General features: G+C 43.1%; 1 protein-coding gene across 11 annotated transcripts in view; it reads right to left on the bottom strand.

The window, feature by feature from the left end:
- PPP6R3 (protein phosphatase 6 regulatory subunit 3) overlaps window positions 1-20,404 on the bottom strand; it is a 99,666-nt gene that overhangs the window by 18,828 nt on the left and 60,434 nt on the right. For 4 of the 11 annotated variants that reach the window (XM_081152792.1, XM_081152794.1, XM_081152795.1 and 1 more), the window contains 8 exons: window positions 19,580-19,729; window positions 18,592-18,656; window positions 17,293-17,408; window positions 15,690-15,775; window positions 8,941-9,027; window positions 3,570-3,667; window positions 1,923-1,977; window positions 985-1,115 (listed from right to left, as the gene is read on the bottom strand). In XM_081152792.1, the coding sequence (XP_081008918.1) occupies window positions 985-1,115; window positions 1,923-1,977; window positions 3,570-3,667; window positions 8,941-9,027; window positions 15,690-15,775; window positions 17,293-17,408; window positions 18,592-18,656; window positions 19,580-19,729 (788 nt within the window). The remainder of the gene's footprint in view (window positions 1-984; window positions 1,116-1,922; window positions 1,978-3,569; window positions 3,668-8,940; window positions 9,028-15,689; window positions 15,776-17,292; window positions 17,409-18,591; window positions 18,657-19,579; window positions 19,730-20,404) is intronic. The other 7 variants (XM_081152799.1, XM_081152790.1, XM_081152793.1 and 4 more) reach the window with 4 other exon arrangements.

The raw sequence follows: 20,404 nt of genomic DNA, 5'->3' as shown, positions 1-20,404 counted from the left end.
AGCGTAATTTCCCCTCTGATTTCTTCAATTCATGAGTTATTTAGCTTCCACATATTTGTAGATTTTCTAGAGCCCTCTCTGTATTTATTTCTAATGTAACTCCACTGGGGTCAGAGAACATAGTCTGTATGACTTGAAACCTTGTTTACTGAGACTTGCTTTATGGTCTAAAAACAGTCTCTCTGAATAACTATTTCATGCGCACTTGAAAAGAATGTGTGCCCTGCTGTTGGGCGGAGTGCTTCACAAACGTCCAGCAGGTCAGGCTGGTTGGTAGTACTGATTTCTGATTTCTTCCTATTGTTTTATCAATAATCTGATTACAACTGTGGATATGCCTACTTCTTGCAGTTCAATCAGTTTTTCTTCATGTACTTTGAGGCTGTTATCGGGACACAGACCTCCAGCTGCTGTTCTCTTAACTAAAGACTCTGACAACGAACACGCAAAAAACAGAAGCACGTCTATTTAGGTTCTTGTGAAACAGTGACTTAAAGAATGTAAGGGGGAAAAAGACTGAATTGATTCTGATGGGTATCAACTGACACGAGTCTGTCTCCCCAAGTTAGATTAGCTCTTAGAAGCTTCTCCCTCCTTGGGGAAATATTCGGTCTGTGTAAGAAACAATACGTACCCCAGCTGCTGCTGCTATGGCTGGTGAAGGAGCACTTACTCACTGCTCCATGACTATGTCCCAAGCATCGTTTCCCAGTGAGACGAGGCTGTGCCACAGTGTTTCATGAACTACACATAAGCACTCCCCGCGTGTTCGGGTGGGTCACCTCAACTTGCCCATTCTCCTGTCACACTAGAGACGGGAGTACTGGCACCAGCTCATCACAGCAGTTAACCAGGTATTTCTGATTATGACAAAAGCTTTGGTCTAGGCCAGATATAATGTTAGAAGAGGCTACAGTGATTTCTCCTAATGATCTTTGCTTTATGCACTGGGTATTATTACTACTGAAAGAGACTCTGCTTTACCTGGACCGTCTTTGGGATTCTGGCGTAAACGCAATGTGCTTCTCCTCCCAGATGTCTTCCTCATCAGAGCCGCCATCATCAAACTGCTGGATTCTTTCCTTACAACATGCTTCAAACAAGGCAATGTTTCCCTAAATAAAAACAAGAGGAGAAAGAGAACAAAAGTTTAAAGCTCAATTTTTCTCCAAAAGTTAACAATGTAAATTGCATTCTTCTATTTCCTTTAAAAAACAGTGATTACATACACCAAAATAAATTGTAAATATCTAATGTCAGCCTCTGTGGAAGTAACAAGTTCCATCACTAAGACTGGACTCAAAACTAGCATTCAAGAAGCTGAGACTGTCTTTGTGGGCTCACTTTCATCTAGTGAAAGCACCCGCTCACCTGAGATGCACTCCCCTATCTGTTGGACAGGAAAAGCAGTTGTATTTCCTCTACTCTTCCAGTTTAGCTAAGCAGTGATAAGCACCAACTGAGTTCAGCACTTTCTACATTATCACATCAGCCAATAAAACAGTGATCTCTCATACTAATCAACATAAAGATCAATACTGTGCCACTCAAACAACACTAATTCAACAGATCAGTTGCTGAATTGGGTGACTGGGTGTCAGAACTGCCCAGGGCTGAGAGGCTGATGATGACCTAGCCCAAACTTCTATTCTGCTGACGTATAGCAGATATAAAAGGTAGCAGGCTAGCATCAAACTTTATTCTGAGTTAAATGTCTACATTGCAATCAAAAGTGACCCTGGTTTTATTAGCCCTGTCGCAGCTTAACCACAGGGCAGGCAGGCCGCGTGAGTGGGTAAAGCCCCCATCTAAAAGAAGGCTGCTGGCCCCAGAGGCCCCAGTGCACACGGCACCCACATGCTGCCTGTCACGCCCAGCTCCCACTTGTCCTTACTGCTCATGCAGGAAACCTGAATACTTACACTTTCATTTGTATTGAGGGTAAAGTTGATGTCTGATACCCGATCGAAAGAAACACTGTAAACAAAATATAAGTGTTGGAATAGTTAATGATCTAGACTCACAGAAACAGTATTCATGAAATTTCCCAAATTTAAAATATTTATACTATCACTAAAATCTCTATACGTTAAAAAAACACACACCCTGCTTGCATTAAATGATCCCCTCCTTTGGAATGAAGGAACTCATATAAAATGGGAAGGCTGAAATGGAAGCCTTTTGAGAAACAATAAACACACCCTCAAAACCGTCCTAGGAAACATTTTTAACATCCACGGACAACCATGGCTCCATAATCAGGAAAAAGGTTACTCGCAAAGAAGAAACAAGTCAAAACACACACAAAAGCTCTCAGACACTAAGCTTTCCCCAGGCACAGCCAAAGTCATACATACAATACACAGACATCCCTGAAATCTTCGGCTCTAATATGGCATCATTAGAAAGAAGGTAGGGAGTAAAAAAATTCATAGCCTAGTAACATAATTTTTTAGTAGGTGGGACTATCATCATTCTTAAAAGATCTGTTCTAATCAACCATTATTCTATGCCCCCAATACAAATTTTAAAGAGATCGTGGAGCCCTAACTAGAATATTAAGTGCAGACAGGAATGTGCTGAGATGCCACGTGGGGAGCCGGGAGGTTCCGGTGTGTGAACCCCTGCGGTTCTGACACCAACACTCCCTTTGGACTTCTCAGGGCTGTTGACAGCCTCCCACTCCTGAGCCGAAAGTGGAGCCTGAGGCGCAGGTGCCAATGTGGCCTTTTGCACGGCAGTTACGGTGTGCTGAAAGTCTCTGAGCTTCTCCATGTCTAAACTCCATGTGGCTGTGACAGACGACAGCTTCCCCTGGCTGTAGTTCAACAAACTATTGTGAGGAATCGCAACAACCCAGCGTTCACAGCGTCATCAGCGAGTCTCCTATGACAGCAGCCACCCAACATTCAAAACTCCGTTCTCAATGAGCTGTACTGCCTGTCTCTTAAACACTTTATTCCCAAGGACAGATGCTAGGTTTGTTTCCATTTCTGTGGGTCATGCACACATCTCCTATCCACTGGTTTTCTACAGCACCAGTAATCCCCACTGCTGTGCTCCTCTTACCCTGATTGCAGAGAGAGTAGTCTGACTGCCTGGCTCTTGCAAAAAACCCAACTCTACTTTCTAGTTGGTCACCTAGAGAAGAGAACACAGGAGGGTGGAGCTGCTCCTGCTGTTACATATACCCGCACCGTGTGCTGTACGGGAAACTGCTGGCTCACACCAGGGAACTAATACAGGGGCTTCCGGCTTTAAATAATGCCACCTAACACTAATAGTTAAAAGGGCAAAGCATGACTGAGTTTCTAAATCTAGTAAAAATAAACCTCTGTGAAAGAGGTCAAGCCCAAAGGCAATGCCTCTTAGTGGGAGACAATCTAATTCCTCCCTGTGTTTAGGGTGCTGCATGGCCGGGCAGGCTGAAAACTAAAGGAACACCAGGGAGGGCGGGTTCCTCCTGATTCACGGATGCGGACAAGTTCCAAAAATCCAGGAAAATCACAAATGTCTCACCAACAGCAGGGGCACACGAAACAAATATGGGAGCAGGAAAACATACTCACTTGCCAATGTCATCTTGATCTGCAAACTTCTCATCGTTGAAGCCAAACTGGTCAATAAAATTGGACGTCATTTGTTGCATCTGATAATCAGAAAAGGCCTGGCAACCCCAGGACCAGTGACAGTGATATAATGATTCTAATGACATTCTACACACTACTTGCCCACTTGTGTTCCAGAAACCACCTTGCTTACACAGTCATGGGGCTTTAAAAGTTGGTGTGTTTTCTAAGAAAAAAATCAAATAATTTCAGACATAATCTGAAAGAGGAAATGCTTGGAATTTGACCCACAAATCACTCTAATGCAGATATCACTGTAATACATGTTAAATGACCACTCTGTCCTCTCCTACATATTATCTTGAGAGAGGACTGGGTTGTCCAGTTCAAAGAGGTAATTTAAGTGACATGTGACAGTTTGAAATTATAAGGTGTATCAGCTACTTCTGGACACAACCAACCTTCTCATTAAGATCCAACACGTGGTGACCACCCACCACCCTCTGCACCCCCCGCCCCAATCCATTACAGCAATATAGCACTAGAGAAACAACCACGACCCTACAGACACAACGTTCTGGGACACTTAAAAAAAAAAATAAGAAAAAATAAGTCTTAGAGGCTGGGAAGAATATAAAAGCACCTTCTATCCTACCTACCTTAGAGACAGGACAGAGAGTTTTAATGCTGACCTGAAACCCCTCTGAAAACCCTACAACACTGTTTCCTACACCATTTCTAGAGAGTATCAGCTCACCTGGGTTTTCTTAGGTGAGAAATAGGGGAATGTTCCAATGGGCTCCACAAAAATGTTGGTACTCTAATTTAAAAGAACAGCAGGCCCAGGGAACAAGTGAAATCAGGGAATATATTCTGTGCCATGGTCAAGAGTAAAGAATTTATGAAGATAAGCCAGTACCACTCCTCAATCTATCCCAACAAAAAATATGGAGACAGCCCAGCCGGGCGTGGCTCAGCGGCTGAGCCTCGACCTAGGATCTAGGAGATCTGGGTTCGATTCCCGGTCAGGGCACATGCCCGGGTTGTGGGCTCGATCAATGACTCTCTCATCATTGATGTTTCTGTCTCTCTCTCTCTGCTCTCCTTTCCTCTCTCTGAAATCAATAAAGATATATTTTTTAAAAATAAAAAATAAATAAATGTGGAGACATAACAATGTGTGTGCTGCCCTGAGGACAGAGCTGTGGACAGGTGAGACTGCTCTTTCCCGCAGGCAAGTCCCATACAAGGGACATGAGCAGCAGCAGACGGCTGAACTAAAGGCATCACTCTGGAGGCCCTCGGAAGGAGGGAGGCTATAGCCAACTTGGTCCTCTCTGAGCAGAGCCCATGATTCCACCCTGCAGACATGTCCCTGGTCCTTCCTTCCTGATTACTCATTCTGATGGCAGGGAATTATGGCATGAATAATCCAAGTTGTGGATAATTGAAAAAAACATGTTATATTTGGCTTTGGAAGGCATCTTTTCCTGAAGTCTGAAAAAAACTTTAGCTCACTGAAACCTAAAACCTCGCCTTTCTCTAACTCCAGACACCCCCTGTGGCCTCTCTGCTCACTCTCACTGCCCACAGCCATGACACTGTGAGCTCCCGGGGGCACAGGCCAGCCGCACAGGCATGCTACTAGGCGACCGGCGCTGAGCTGTGGGAATCTGGCTAAAAGAGAAGGGGAGGCACAGGTTCCAGGCAGCTGGCCTGAGCCTTGGGTATGCTACTGGAAAATATGATGTGCAGCATTCAGATTCATTGAATCATAGAGGAAGGAACTAGCCGTTCTTTTATAAGGTAAAATAACCTTGGTAACTTCAAAGATGTGGTAGAGAATGATGAGCCGTCCTCCTGAGCTCCTAAGTTTACTGAAAATTTGGTCACACAGGGAAAAGGTCCCCCTCAATTGTTTTGCTTCACTTTTTTCCTTTAGTTTTTTGTGCTTCCAGAAATCCTACTCTAAGTCTTTTGGGTGTAAAAGGGAAGAAACATTACCAAAAGTGTTCCTTTAACTGCTTCACGATACTCTTAACTGCTTCATAAACAGAATGCAAAAACTAAATGTGTTATAAATGTGCGTGGGAATACACACATGCACGTACATACAGTCGCCCCTCAGTACCCACAGGAGGTTGGTCACAGACCCCCTCGGATACCAAAATATGAGGGTGCTCAAGCCCCTTATGGAACGTGTAGAGTGTACACCCTCCTGTACACTTCAGCTCATCTCCAAGTTACTTATGACACCTAAGAGAGTCTGTCCACGTTCAGTACAGACCCCTGGAAGCCTAGCTATGTCGCAACAGCAGGACATTTTTCCCTCAATATCTCTATCAGTGGTTGGTTGAATCCACCAATGCAGAACCCGTGATATAGAGGGCTGACTGTATAAATATACATATATAAATACACATACATAGGTACACACATATTTGTATCTATCTGTCTGTCTATCTATGGAGATACAATAGCAACTGACAGGCAGTTAACCTCTGTGCTGACAATACAGAGGGGAAAAAAAAAGAACAAACCCAGTCTCCATTAATGCTAACTCTATTATAGCTTCTAAGAAGATATAAACTAGCAAAGAACTTCAGGTTTCAAACCCAATTTTCACTACTAAAGCCACCACAGCGTACTAAACCCATGTAAGTGAAGACTGCTACTGTACTCTATTTACAGCTACATAAAAAGTGTTTTGAACTCTGAGAAGTCCAAACCTGGAGAGCACCATATGGCTGTGTAACTATTAAAATCTTTTAATTATTAAAAAACAAAAACAGAACAATCATGCTGCCCAGAACTGTCATCCTAGACAAAGCCAGGGACTGTTTAAGTCACTGAGAAGGGAGCCCACTGCTTTAGTAAGCAAATCTCTTTGGTGGTGCCTCCTGAGCAACAGACACTCCTGGACCACTTGGCCTGACCTGCCTGCCTCTAGACAAGTCTGCCTGGAAGGAGCAGTGGAGGGAGGCTGGAGGCAGACCTCCTCTCCCTCCACATCTCTGTTAGGCAGAATTAGGAGGAGGAAGAGTCAGACACCAGAGGTGAGGAATCCAGAGGGGCGGGAGGCAAAACAAACAGGCAGGGGCACAAAAGCTGGGGGACACTCCCTGAACCAAGCATGGCCGCACAGGAGACATGCTCAGGAAACCCTGTTTAATGACCTCTCTATACTCAGGACTTGACCAACATGAGATCTAACTTCAAATGTGAACAAGAACCTGAAGTTCTCATTCACATAAAAAGAGCTCTGACCTAAAGTAACCTGGATTTGTATTCTCAATGAAAAAGGAAAAAATGCTTTAGAGCCTATTTCTTATTTTTAAAATGACCCATGATTGGTTTTAAACATGCACGACAGTTTGATGAAAGCACGCCCATCAGGAAAGAGTGGATCCTTTCCTGCTTTCAGAGGGTAACATAAAGTGGGTCAAGTCCATGGGAATGACCCTGGAGAGAGCTGCGCTACACAGGCAGTTCTGGGGTGACTTCACGTGCACATCAGCAGTCCGTCAAACCACAACAAACTCAGAAACTTCTCCCAGAACAGCCATAATGCTGGAGTCAGGTTTCCTGAGAAGGGATCTATTTCCAGACACCTAAGCCTAACTACTCTTAAGTCAGTAGCCTGAAGCTCCAAGTTTATTAGGTTATGTACAAATACATATTTAGGGGACTCTTTGCCTTAAAGTTATTTCAACAGATACAAAAAATCACCTTGGTAATTGACATTCTCCACTATCATGCTTTATTGTGGGGGTGAAGCAATATGCAGCATAGGGGTTCACACTAGGTTAAGCGGATAACTTCAGGACTCAACCGATGCTCCAGTGGAGGGAAGACTGATGTCTAAGTATTTCCTGGCGCAGCACAGAGAACTCGAACCAAGAAAGGACTGCTTACAGGAACGAGGGCTCACAGCGAATCTAATGGGCAACATGAGTGGCTAGTGCTGCTAACTGGCAAGCAGGCAGGAGGGTGCTAGTGAGGCGCTGCCACCATCTACAGGAAGGCCCTGCTGCTCAACAGCACCCCCTACAGGATGGCTGCTCCCTGCCCCTATCCTTTGGAGGCCGGCTTCAAATTCAAGGGCAGCAGTGTCAAGAATCAAGAGAGCCCTGGCCAGTGTGGCTAAATTGGTTGGGTGTCATCTGTGCATCAAAAGGTTGCTGGTTCAACACCCGGTCTGGGCACATGCCCAGGTTGTGGGTTCAGTCCCTGGTTGGGGTGTGTACAGAAGGCAGCTGATCAATGATGTTTCTCTTCTCTCACATTGATATTTTTTGTCTCTCCCCTTTTCCCTTCCTCTCTGTCTAAAAATCAATCAAAACATATTAAAAAAAAAAAAAAAAAAAGAATCAAAAGAGAGGCCAGGGAAGTGTGGAAATGCTACTCCTGACCTATCCTGAAACTGTGCATGTTAAACTGCCAGATTTTCAAAACCAAGCAACTGCTTAGCTCAGCCGACACTGGAGTGTGGCAGTCTACCTGGATGCCTAAAGACAGGGCCCACATAACCATCAGACGCTTCCTCCTGGCCCTGGGAAAAGACGAGGCTTAAAGGCTGAGAAAGACGCCAAGCCACACTCGGCACCAGGTGGGATGGTGACTACATTAATTCTATTGTCACACCAAAGGAACTGACATGGGAAGGCCTGCTCCTAAGGACAACTCTTCATATGAAGAGCTGATAACTTTTAAAAGGGCTTCTATTTTTAGCTCCCAAACTTGATACCCAGTTGACATCGTGAAACCATTTGTCAGCTTTCCAAGAACCACCAATGGATGATAAATCAGTACATCTATTTTTATATCCTGTTTCCGCCCCACAAAGATTAGAAGCAGCTGATAAACAGAGATAAATTTGGGAGTGGGAAGGGAGGATGACAATGAATTGCAACTAGGCCTTAATTTAGAAGTCACAATGCTAGACATTAAAGATACTGGAAATATATAAGCCATTTGGTTCAGGGATATCTGTGACATTAAAAAGGTCTTATTCCTATTATTTCTACTTTCAGCTTTCTACTACAGTAACCCTTAAGCAACAACTCAACTATTGTAAAGGTCTGCACAGTAAGCATGTCTGAGACACTTACTAAACCATTCGGCTTATTCAAATCTCTGTGAAACTTACCCAACTCATCACTGTTATCAGGCATGAAACATTTCCTGGAAATATAATCAATACAAACCTTCCTCTCATATACCCAACACTTCCTATTTAAGTGTTTTTTCTAACTAATAAGTAACCCCACATCACATCCTAATACATAATCTGTCTCCAAAACTGATTCATAAATGGCAGCTAGACCAAGCATTTAAAATTAAAAAAAGCAAAGCTTTAGGCATGACTCACTTGCTGTAAAGAAGAATCCTGTGAGAAACCCGTTTCTTTAAAGTCAATTTCATCATCACTGGATGAATGAATATGGCAGGTTGTAACCTATATGTATAGAAATGTAAAAGACTATTTAACAGAGAAAAGTTTTGGACATTTGCATCATCATTTTTATGGAAAAATCACAACAAGCAAGAACAAAACTAAGTAACAGTTAAGTTGTAAAACCCACCCGATATTCAAGGGTGCACTTCACTCAACCAGACGGTTTGGCTTCCTGCCCTCTGCCGCCCACTTGTGGTGATTTCACTCATTGCTAGCATCACCAGAAAACAGGTAAGAGATGAGTTACTCCCTTCAAGTGATTTTATCTCCTATAAAATGTTTACAAAGGGAAGGCACAGAAGGAATGGCTCAGATGAAATGTGAAAATAATTTATAGGTGCCAAGCCTGAAATCTAAAACTGCAATTCCCAGGGATTACCAATGAGCCACTAAAAGGGCAGGTTTAAATATAAGGATTTTACTTTACATTCTTGCATTTCCTGCCCACTCTAAGAAAAGCATTGTCCATAAGCACTAAGTATCACTTGAGTCAACAGTTCCCTGCTTATAAAAAGACCCCAAATCTTCTTTCCCTTAAAATGTACCCCTCTGCCCTTAGAACTTACAACCAATTCATTAATTAAGCAAAAAGGCAAATATGAACTGCTCACCAATTCACGGTGATTTTTATTAATTCACAAATGTCACATAATATTAGGGGGAAATGTATTAACAATTAGAATGAAGATATACAAACAACTGACTACAGCACTAACAGCAATCATTGCTATATAGCAAGTAATAAACATGAACAGTCTGTACAGCCTGGAAACCAGCACGGAACTTCTGAGGGTCACTTACACAGCATTTTCTGAGTTATTCTTCCTGTACTTTCTGTAGAAGTGTTTTGGGCAGAGACCACTGTCATCAGGGGAGGACACAAGAGGCCATTACCTACCAGCCCTTGAAGCTGCACCGAAGAGCGTGGAGTTACAGAAACTGGCTGATCTGCTTTGCGAGGTTCCAACACTGGTTCAAGCCCAAAGTAGAATCTAAATAGATCTATATGTGGCATGGCTTGTGAAATCCTGAGAAAATCAGCCTGAACAAAATTAATCTTTCCCTATGGCTGACCATCTTTGGTAAAGACACTAAGCCCAAGTGAATAACCCAGTGTTTCTAGTTCATTCCCTCTCCATCCCCCCTAAGATCTAGAGAACGCACTCACACCCTAATTTTGAATCTGGTCTGATGAAACCAGAGGCAGAATTTGTGATCAATGAAGGAAACCTGCTTACGTTGATCGTGGCTGTAGCGAGTTAACGGGGAAAGATGTGAGGAGAATGGGATGTGCCAGGAGCGCCTAGCGAGATGCAGAGGAGGTGGCAGAATACTGCTTGGTCACAGTAGCTGGCATTTTCCAGGGCCACTGCTATCAAGAGTGGGTCAAGTGGTTCCACTGCAGTGGATTTACAGGAGCTTTGGGCTACTTGGCAGGCAGGCCAGTGCCACAGTCATATTAAGCCAGTGTGTGTTTAGGGGTGAAACCCCATGGTGGGGTACAGAATTAAAGACAATTAACAGAGCAAGTGAGGTGATCTCAACAAGAGAACAAAAAAGAGGTGGCTACTCCTGGAATGTCTTGCTAAGTTTAAATAGAATACAATGTATCCTCACTCATACTTTTACCTTTTGGTATAAAATAAGATATTTAGCTCATTAATTGAACATAAGAAGGAAATTAGCTTTTGCTGAGCAATTACTATGTGCCAGACATCAAAAAAATTCTGGGTGGTATCTAAAATAATTTTTTTTTCTCCAAAAAGAAACTACTGTTTTAAGAAGTTACTATTAATAATAGCAAAATGCATGTATAACTTTGCAATTATGTTATTGAAAAATGTGAGGCTTCTGACTTATTGCTTTGAGATAAAAAGACAATTTAATTTACCCACAGAGGAAAACTTGCTAATTGGAATCAGAGTAGTTCCATCATACAGATGCATCCACCATGAGTCCCTGATCTAAGCTTCTAGACATATCCTTCTGAGGCACCTCCATTCTCCTCCCTCAGCTAAAATTCCTGTCATCTTGCTTTTTTCTGTCTCATGCACATCTATCCGTTCTGCTGTCAAAATATAACCTAGCTCTGGCCTGGTGGGCTGAGTTGACTGGAGCATCGTTTCATACACCAAAAGGTGGTGGTTTCGATTCCCAGTAAGGGCACATACCTGAGTTGTGGGTTCAATTCCCCATCAGGGCCCATACAAGAGGTACCCACTAATGTTTGTCTCCACCCCTCCCTTTCTCTCTCTCTCTAAAAATAAATATAAAATATATGCTAGGGTGATGATTAAAATATATACATATATATAATAAAAATCCTAGAATCCCACTTCTCATTAAATCTTTTTAAATTAAATTGGGGGTGACATTAGTTAATAAGATCACATAGGTCTCAAGTGTACATTTCTATGATACATGATCTGTATACTACACTGTGTGCCCACCACCCAAAGTCAATCATCAAATCTTGAGCCTGGCCGGGTGTGGCTCAGTGGTTGAGCATCAACCTAGGATACAGGTGATCAGGGTTTGATTCCCAGTCAGGGTACATGCCCGGGTTGCAGGCTCAATACCCAGTCAGGGGCATGCAGGAGGCAGCCGATCAATGACTCTCTCGTCATTGATATTTCTGTCTCTCTCTCTCCCTCTCCTTTCCTCTCTCTGAAATCAATAGATATATATATTTTTTAAAAATAAATTTAAAAAAAAATAAAAAATCAAATCTTTATAACCTCCCTAGTGCAGGTCCCCATTACCTACAGTCTGGATAATGCTATATCAAGCAGCTAACTAGTTTCCCTGCCTGCCCACTATAGTCTAGTCTCAATCCAGTAGCCATAATAATCTTTCTAAATGTTCATTACTTTTTAGTTCCTAACCTAACGTCTCTTCATCAAACTAAGATCGCAACCCAAGGGGCTTGCCATGGACTAAAAGCTGTAGGAGATTTGGCCTGCAGAGCCTCTCAGACCTCACGGCCTGTTCTCTCCCTCACTTACTTGGGGACAACGTGGCAGCCTCTGCACACACGTGGAACACCCCAATCTCAGGCCTCTGCACTCACCCTTCCTCCCTCACTGTCATCAAGGCTCTACAAACATTACCTTCTCAATGAAGTTTTCCTAGACTACCTCATTTTAAATTGCACATCCGCCCCAAAACACTCTGGGACCCCCTCCCTGGGAGTTTATCCACCCATTTGTTCTTCCATCTCCATGGAGGCAAGGATTTTTGCTAACCCTGTTTAGTACAACAGCCTCAGTGTCTGGCACACAGCAGCCATTCAAGTATTTATTGAATTAATGAATACTAGTAAACTACTAAATGAGAAACACAATCACAACTTTTAAAGAAGTAACAAGTATAAAAGCTTTTGAAATGTTACTGTCTCTCATAAAAAAATCTTTAGTTTTACTAACTGCTATTACAGGAAAAAACAAGTAAGTGTTTTCTTTATCTGTGCTGATTAGGCTGCTAAGGAAAATCACAAGTATGACTTGAGTGCTAACCTCTGACCTAGGGCTGGTTAGAAACACCAACTCTCAGAGGTTATGTGTGCACAACTGTGATACTGCACACAAACAACCTCTAAAAACTGTCTTATCAGTGCTGGGAAAGAAGCACCAAGGCTTTCCATTCTCCCCCTTGGGGAGAAAGGCACACAATGAAACTCAATTTTTCGAAGTTAGCACAAAAACATTTCCTATGTTATCTAAACTTAGTCTATCTGAACCCTTACCAATTTCTACAGTTTGGGGGCTTAGTCAAAACAGAGAGGTCTCTGGATGTAATTAAAACACCAAATTTCATTCATAATAAACTCTCAACATAAAAGCTAAGCAATCTGTTAGTCTGTTGTGTGTGTACTTTGGCATGATGGGGTCGAAAGATTCAAGTACTCCAGAGCTCTCAGAGGGTGGTAACGAAATCGCTGCCATAGAGGTGACAGGAGTGTGGGGCTGGCACAGCCTATCCCACATAGCCCAGCAAGTTCTCAGGCCCACAGCCAGTAGGACACACAGGTAAATGTTTGGTGCACAAGTGAACAAATCCTTGCTGAGACTAGAAAAGTTAAGAACAGGCCAGGGCAACACAACGATGCAACAACTGAAGCACCTGGTGCTTGAGCCACAAGTGGACTCAACTCCTGGGAACATATCCGAAATGATTCCCAGAGAGGTACCTGAGCCATCCTAAGCAAGGAAACCACGGCCGGGTGTCTAATCTCACTTGTGTATTTGGGGAACGGCCGGGAGTAAGCCATGTATTACCTCTCAGCGGACTTAAGCAGTAATGCGCCTGAGACAAGGTGAAGGAAACGCCTTCACCTGCACCTTGCACAGCATCACCCGCGTACACGCTCTTTCTGCGGGACGTCTTTTCCAGGGCAAGACCCACTGCGTTACCAAGTCATGTTTATAATAATATTCACAACAGCGTATCTCCCCTGGAACATGGCACCCAACCCCACTGGAAAATAACCTGAAACATTCTGGAGGAAATATGAAGAGCTTAGAGGCTGCACTTAAAGTCTCCCTGGTGGCCTAGGATAACTGTAAAAGCATCTTTTAAAACCTGGAACATCTGTATCCCTAAATATCCTATCGGAAGGACTTATGACTAAATGGAGGTGTTATTTTAGTATTGGGTATTTGGGACCAAGGAATTGAAGAGGCCCTGAGAAAGCAACCTCAAAGTCTCAACAGAAAGCAAAGTGGCAGAGTGGGGTTAACTCAACCAGGATATGACCATGTGAACAGGGCTCTAAGTGTGACCATTTTGCTATAGAAGTCACTGCTCCTTATTTCATTTTACTGTAGATTATTTGTGTAGTCCAAGTATGGTGGCAAAAAGTGCAACAGGCAACAGAGAACTGAACTACAATGAGAGCGGCAGGTGGAGCCCATGGGGGTTTTTCCCTCAGCACAGGCGTCATGTCTCATTGTGACTGACCCCAAAAGGCTGCACATCAGTTTGCAGGGCATGCGTGTGGATATGCATGGCAACATTTACAGCTACACACCATGCAAAGTAGCTGAGTGCTACCTGAACTGCAATGAAGTCCTTTATTCAGAACTGCTCACAAGAGAAACGTGCCTGAATTACCAAAAACAAGGAAGTTTTAAAAAAATTCCTTATAACAAGTTTAACTGGACATTTTTTACTTCCACCTATTAATTCTATCAAAGGATAATCTTAAAAGAAGTTTCCCAAGCAAAATGAGAATATCCCTAAATATTATTCCTAAATATTCCTTTATAAATAGAAGACAAAAGTTCCCTGAAAGGAGATGACCTTGCCTGCAAGGAGTCAACACGGGGAACTTGGATAAAGTGAAACGGTTCCATTCAACAGGGTGAGACAATTTCACCCAACAGCAAAACCCTGACTGTCCGAATGGCAACCGATTTGGTGTTTGTTTGTGGGTGTGTTTTTTTGGGGGGGGGGGGGGCAGGCAATCTACAGTGGGTACTACATTCATTAACAATTACTTCACCCTTCCTTGATGATTCAGGGCTGTCACAGTGAACGTGTTTCTCTGTTGGGCTACAATACACTCAGACACTAAGGACCATAAAACCTATTTTAACTAAATGGCCCCACACAGCTTCCTTTTTAGGGTTATCTCTTAACTTCATAATTCCTCTAATTCCTAATACCTACTGGTTCTATCATATATCCACTTTAACAAGACATTAGCCCACAAATCTGTCAAGAGTCTGGAAAAATCTGTGAGACAATCTACAACGCTGGAGGCAATGGGCCCTTTGGGGTGTGACTTGGGAGGACCTAGTGACCGTCTATAAGCTGCCTCAGCCTTTCTATTTCCCTCCTGTTTCTAAATTCCATTTAGAACAGATAAGACTGACAGATACTTGACTGCCTAACAATCGAGAAGTTACTGTTTACTAGAGATTCAGACTGCAGCCGCTGGATTTCAAATATAGAATCCAATGCCTGACACACCCACTTCCACGAGGAAGCAAGGCCACCTCCTCAATCATTGGCTGCTGTGTGCTTATGAAAGGAAATGCTTTCCCACATCTTTAAAAGCAAAGGCAATACTCACCTTAAAACTTAATGTGTTTAAAAATGCATTCCAAAGTCCAATATAATTAGAAAAAAAACTTTATCAATGCCATTATTCCCGGGCTAAAAGTATCAATCTGTTAAGGCTTTAAGCTGGGGTTTCAAAGGCCTACAAAATTTCCACCACTGAGAATGATGTAAAACAAGGGACAACTTAACTCAATAACATTAGAAAACACTTAGAGGAATATTTAGGTTCTCTGACCACCCAGGGTTACCTTTACCTGAGGCAGAAGGCAACAAACCGGACGGAGTGACAGCACACTAGAGGCTGTGTGGTTGAGGCGCTTAGGGAGCAGAGCACTAAGGGAAATGGAAACCAAATCTGGTGTGACGGAGTAGCAGTGGCTTCTTTGTGCCCCTCTGTCGTCCCAGGCAGGAACTAGGAGCTGACTAGGCAAATTAGCAAAAATAATGTGAACATGACCTGTCTTCTTGGTAAAGAAACAAACTCATCCTTGATGCACTATTACTGGGACAAACAGAAGATCTTTCACGATGTTCTGAATAAACGGGCAAAGGCTAAGTGCCCTGAAAACACAGAAATGTAACCTTGTGGAACCTACTAGATCTACCGTGTTCCTCTTGTTAGTTTCTCCTAAGGAGCTTGTGCAGAAAGTCTCCCATCGCTCCCTGACGTCGTCGGCAAGATCTTGAGGGAAAGGAGGAGAAAAACATCATCACCACCATGGCCCGCACAGGCAAATAAAACCACCATGTAACACAGGAGGCCCACCACGCAGTTCACAAAGGGGAACTCAGAGGAACCTGAGGGCTTTCAGGAACCATAACCCCCCATCCTCCAAAAGTCTACGCCTGATGTCAAGAGCCCGCAGCAGCTGTGAATATATTAAGTTTTTTAAATCATTTGGTTAAAAACTTAAACTGAAAAATGTGAGTGTTTCCAATAAACTCTTCTGAGAAAGGCAACAGGTCTTTAAGGCGGGGACAGACACACGCCATCTTTTCCCACCGTCATGCAAGTTTAGGAAATGCCACAATGTCAGCTCCTGCACACTTTCTTAAGATACTCTGATTGACATCTGGCCAAAGAATGTCCCGTGGAACCCAGTTTGGCTTTTCAAATTGATCAAAAATAATGTTTCCTAAATGTCTGTGCCATATGCCAACATGGATATAGATGCAATAGAGAAATTGCACATACTGAGAGTTTTTAAAGAAAAGGGCACACGACCATTTTCTCAGCTTCCTGAGAAAATGAAACCACAGCTGTAATTGCGGATGCCTACCGAACTACAGCTGTCACCTGACGGTTCTGGTTTAAACACACACCTGCGTGCATGCTCACACCGCTGCCGAGCAACTGCCATTCAACAGGCGGATCTAAAACACCCTCTCTCTCTCACCACACACACGGCCTCTCCTCCTTGGTAAGAACATAAAGATAAACTCTGACGACCTGGCTCATACTCTCTCGAGAAGCAAAATTCGTGGGCAAGCCCCAGTTTTCCCATCACTGGGGAACAACTATTCTTTGAATGTACATTCAATAGATAGCAGCCTCTTGAACATGGAACCATTCTTAAAAGATAAAAAAGAACAGGCTAGAAAGTGATTTTCTTCAAGTTATCTCTGAATGAACTCTGTGCTGCCAAGAGTCAGTCCCGGGACTAGGGATTCTGTTGGGACACAGAGCTCTCTCATTTCAGAGGCAACAGACCCGTGGCCTGGGTGCCAATGTAAAAGGCACCCATACACTTTCTTCCAATAACCTTAGGCTGATTAAATTTCAATGCTACTACAGAAAGAGTCCTTGTGTAGCAATGGAGATATGGACAAATGCTGAAAAATGCTTTAATACCCCTGTAAAGGGGCTCCATCCACAGGCTACGCAAGGGTCTTCAGAAGGAAAAAGAAAGATGAAGGAACTATAGCTCAGGGAGTGGGTCCCGAGCAGTGCTCTCTGAGGATGAAGTGGGGGACTCCAGAGCTGGGCCAAGCCTGCAACACTTACCGAAAGGACCACAGGATGAAGAACAGCAAAGAGCTACACTGTTCAGAACATTCTCAAGAACCTCATCAAGTCTCTAGATAAGTATTAAAGAAACCCCACAGGGAACTATTAAAAGTGATAGAATAGTTTCACTTTATCCTTAAATGCTTCTCTGGCCCAACAAGAATGCACCGAGAACTCCAGGAGTCACTCACCTTGGATCAGCTGCTGCACCAGCGCGCTGTTGGGGCCCTTGTCGGTGCTGTGCACGATGCAGTTGGCTATCCTCGTCAGGTGCCCCATGTAGCCGTGCCGCCGGCCTCCCTCGGCCCTGCCGGGGAAGCACACACACTCAGATTCCCGACCGACGGAGGGAGGAAGCGGCTGAGTAAATACCGGGATTTAAGCAATCCTCCTAAAACCCGAGGCACCAAAGAGGAGAAAGGGCAGAAAAGCAGGTGCCAGAATATTACCAGGCTTGGGGGTGGGGGGTTGGGCGGCAGAAACTGTCTACTCAAAGATTATACTGTAGCCTCACTCAGTGGGACAAGGTTTATTCAAATACACCAACAAACAAACCATTCATTCTCAATAACATACTATGTTTAAAAACAACAAAACCCAAGCATTCATTGATGCCTCATGTTTCTGTGACTTTCCCTTTTATCTTTTTTTGTGCAACTATTTTTCAGACTTTAAACAGACTGCAGGAAACTGAGGTAAGTATTCTGCTGGTTCATTTTGTAAAAGGACATCAAATTTTAATCAATTAACAGAGATAATCATCTACCAATGGCATTTTTCAAGTTAAAATATTGGCTGCTTTGAGGACTTGGCCAAGAGAGGTAGTCAATTCGTCCCTGGTCCGTCTACCACTTGGAACACTGGCAAATTATCCCCCACCCCTTTCCCCACCTGGGGTCTAACCTTCCCAACTATATCCATTTTTCCATTTAGACAAACGCCTGCTACAGACGCTACCACTGGGAAAAAATAAGTCTGTGTAACAAGCTACTTACATGTATCAGCTAATGCTTCAAGTAATCTTGCCAATCAGCTAATGGAAACTTTCGGACAAGAAAGAAGGCAACTTCCCCCTCTAGTTCCCTGAAGTGACTCTGCACAATGAGAAACCAGGCCAGGGTAAGCGGACCCCTGGTTAAACCATCACTGAGAAGGACTGGATTTTGTAACTCTTCCTTCAACTCCACATTATTCTCAGAAAAACGGCCATTCAAAAAGGACCAGGAAGCCTCAAAAGTAGCTCAGAGGTGGGGAGTACTCCCAACCCCTGGTTTCCCCTCCAGAGGCAGAAAGACAGAGCAATCAGAAAAGAAATTATTAGAGAAAAACCTGTTACAGTGAAGTAACCTGGGGGCCCTGAGAAAAGCATCTGTAACTACAAAGTGGCACACACCACGTAACCACTTCCACGGCTCTCTGTCCAGGGCATGGGGGGGATTTCTTCATATGAAAAAAACTGAGTTCCTATTGGAAAACAATTATTCACTTACTGTTTCTTCTCATTCATTTCCCAGGCGTCAAGGATTCGTTCTATTAACTGACATTTCTGAAAAAGCTGAATGAAAAGGAATATTCCAGTTAACATTTATATAAATGTCAAAGTGTCAAAATTTTGAAGTGAGATAGAACTAATAAAACAGAACAATGACATGTATAACCAGCCAGCTAAATAGAGCTGTGACTTGTTGGCTGAGTCAAATGCAGTGAATAATGAATTTACCCAAGGCTCCCAGACACTACAGGGGCTCCAGACAGGACCCACGCCTTCAGCTGTGCATCTACTGGGAAAGGACAGTATTTCAAGTACTGCTACGAATGAGCTGCTGACCAAAAGCAAAGTCAGGCTTATTAGCCATGGAAATTGGGCCCAGAGATACACAGCCTGACCCAAATGCAAATGGAACAAAAAAACCCGTGCCTGGCAAAGACTTAACTCGGAGATACTTCTACTTTCTTTTTTTAATCTTCACCCGAGGATATTGTTTTTATTGATTTTAGAGAACAGGAGAGGGAGAGAGAAACATCGATGTGAGAAACACTGATCCATTGCCTCCCATATGTACCCCAACCAGGGATCGAACTCACAACCTAGGTATGTGCCCTGACCAGGAATCGAACCCACAACCCGCCAGGGCATGGGATGATGCTCCAATCAACTAAGCTGCATGGGCCAGAGAAATATACTTGTACTAAAAAAAAAAGTACTTTATTGATTTCAGACAGAGGAAAGGAGAGGGGGAGAGAGAGGTAGAAACATCAACGACGAGAGAGTCATTGATCGAGCCCACAACCTGGGCATGTGCCCTGACCGGGAATCGAACCCTGATCGCCTGGATCCTAGGTCGACGCTTAACCACTGAGCCACGCCCGGCCGGGCTATACTTGTACTTTTTAAATGTGAGCAATTACAATTCATTTCACACTTAACTGGAAAAGCTATGACCAGGAGTAAAGAAAAAAGACATCAAGTAAGCTTACGTGTTTCAATAACAAATTGTCACCAGTGGAGTCTTGATCAGTAATTGTGCTGTTTTCTGTGTTCTCAAAGGGACTCGCAAGAATCAGTGCAATGCAGATTTCCACTTGTGTATGTAAGAAGTTATTCCACGTATATTTGAAGAACATGTCCTACCAAAGAGAAAAACAATGCTTTCTTTTATTCTGTTACCTCAATGTTTAAGCTACTACTTTAAAACACTGACCAAATAGTGACTTAATAAAGTAAAAATGATGTGTTCTTAGTCCAGCAGGACTAATTAAAAGGAATACAAGTTTACTTTAAAGGAGGTTTGATGCACCACTTCATAGACTAACTCACAGAATATCTGCTCATGCGAGACGCCAGAGTTTTCATGAAATCATGAAGACGCCAGCAATAAACTGATGAAGGAAAGGTAAGTGTCTCAAATAGAAAGGGAGAAAGAACCCTTTTATGTTTTCAAAACAACTAATGCTGACATTAAGTTCAGTAAATAATTTTTAAAGAATTTTATTATAATTTCCTTTTGATTCAACAAATATTTACTGAAGGCTTTCTGTGCAGGTGCTAGGTGCAACATGGCAGAGAGAAACACAAGGGCCCCACCCTTGAGGTGCTCACACCTTAACAAAGAGTAACCACTTGGGCATCGGAAACTCAGACCTATCTGCGAATGGAGTAAAACAAGGGTTTTCTGGATTACCTGAAAAGGTAGCATATCACAAAAAGGGAAGGACAATCCCTAAAAGCACAAAACACACAGTTCAAGTATGTATTTAGCATATCATTGAGACTGGTTAGTTCATCTTAAATGAAAAAGTAAT

This window comes from Miniopterus schreibersii (assembly GCF_964146895.1).
Source record: "Miniopterus schreibersii genome assembly, chromosome: 12".
In the NCBI taxonomy this organism is placed as follows: domain Eukaryota; kingdom Metazoa; phylum Chordata; class Mammalia; order Chiroptera; family Miniopteridae; genus Miniopterus; species Miniopterus schreibersii.
The sequence above is the reverse complement of the archived record's forward strand: the minus strand, read 5'-3'. Positions and strand labels throughout refer to the sequence as shown.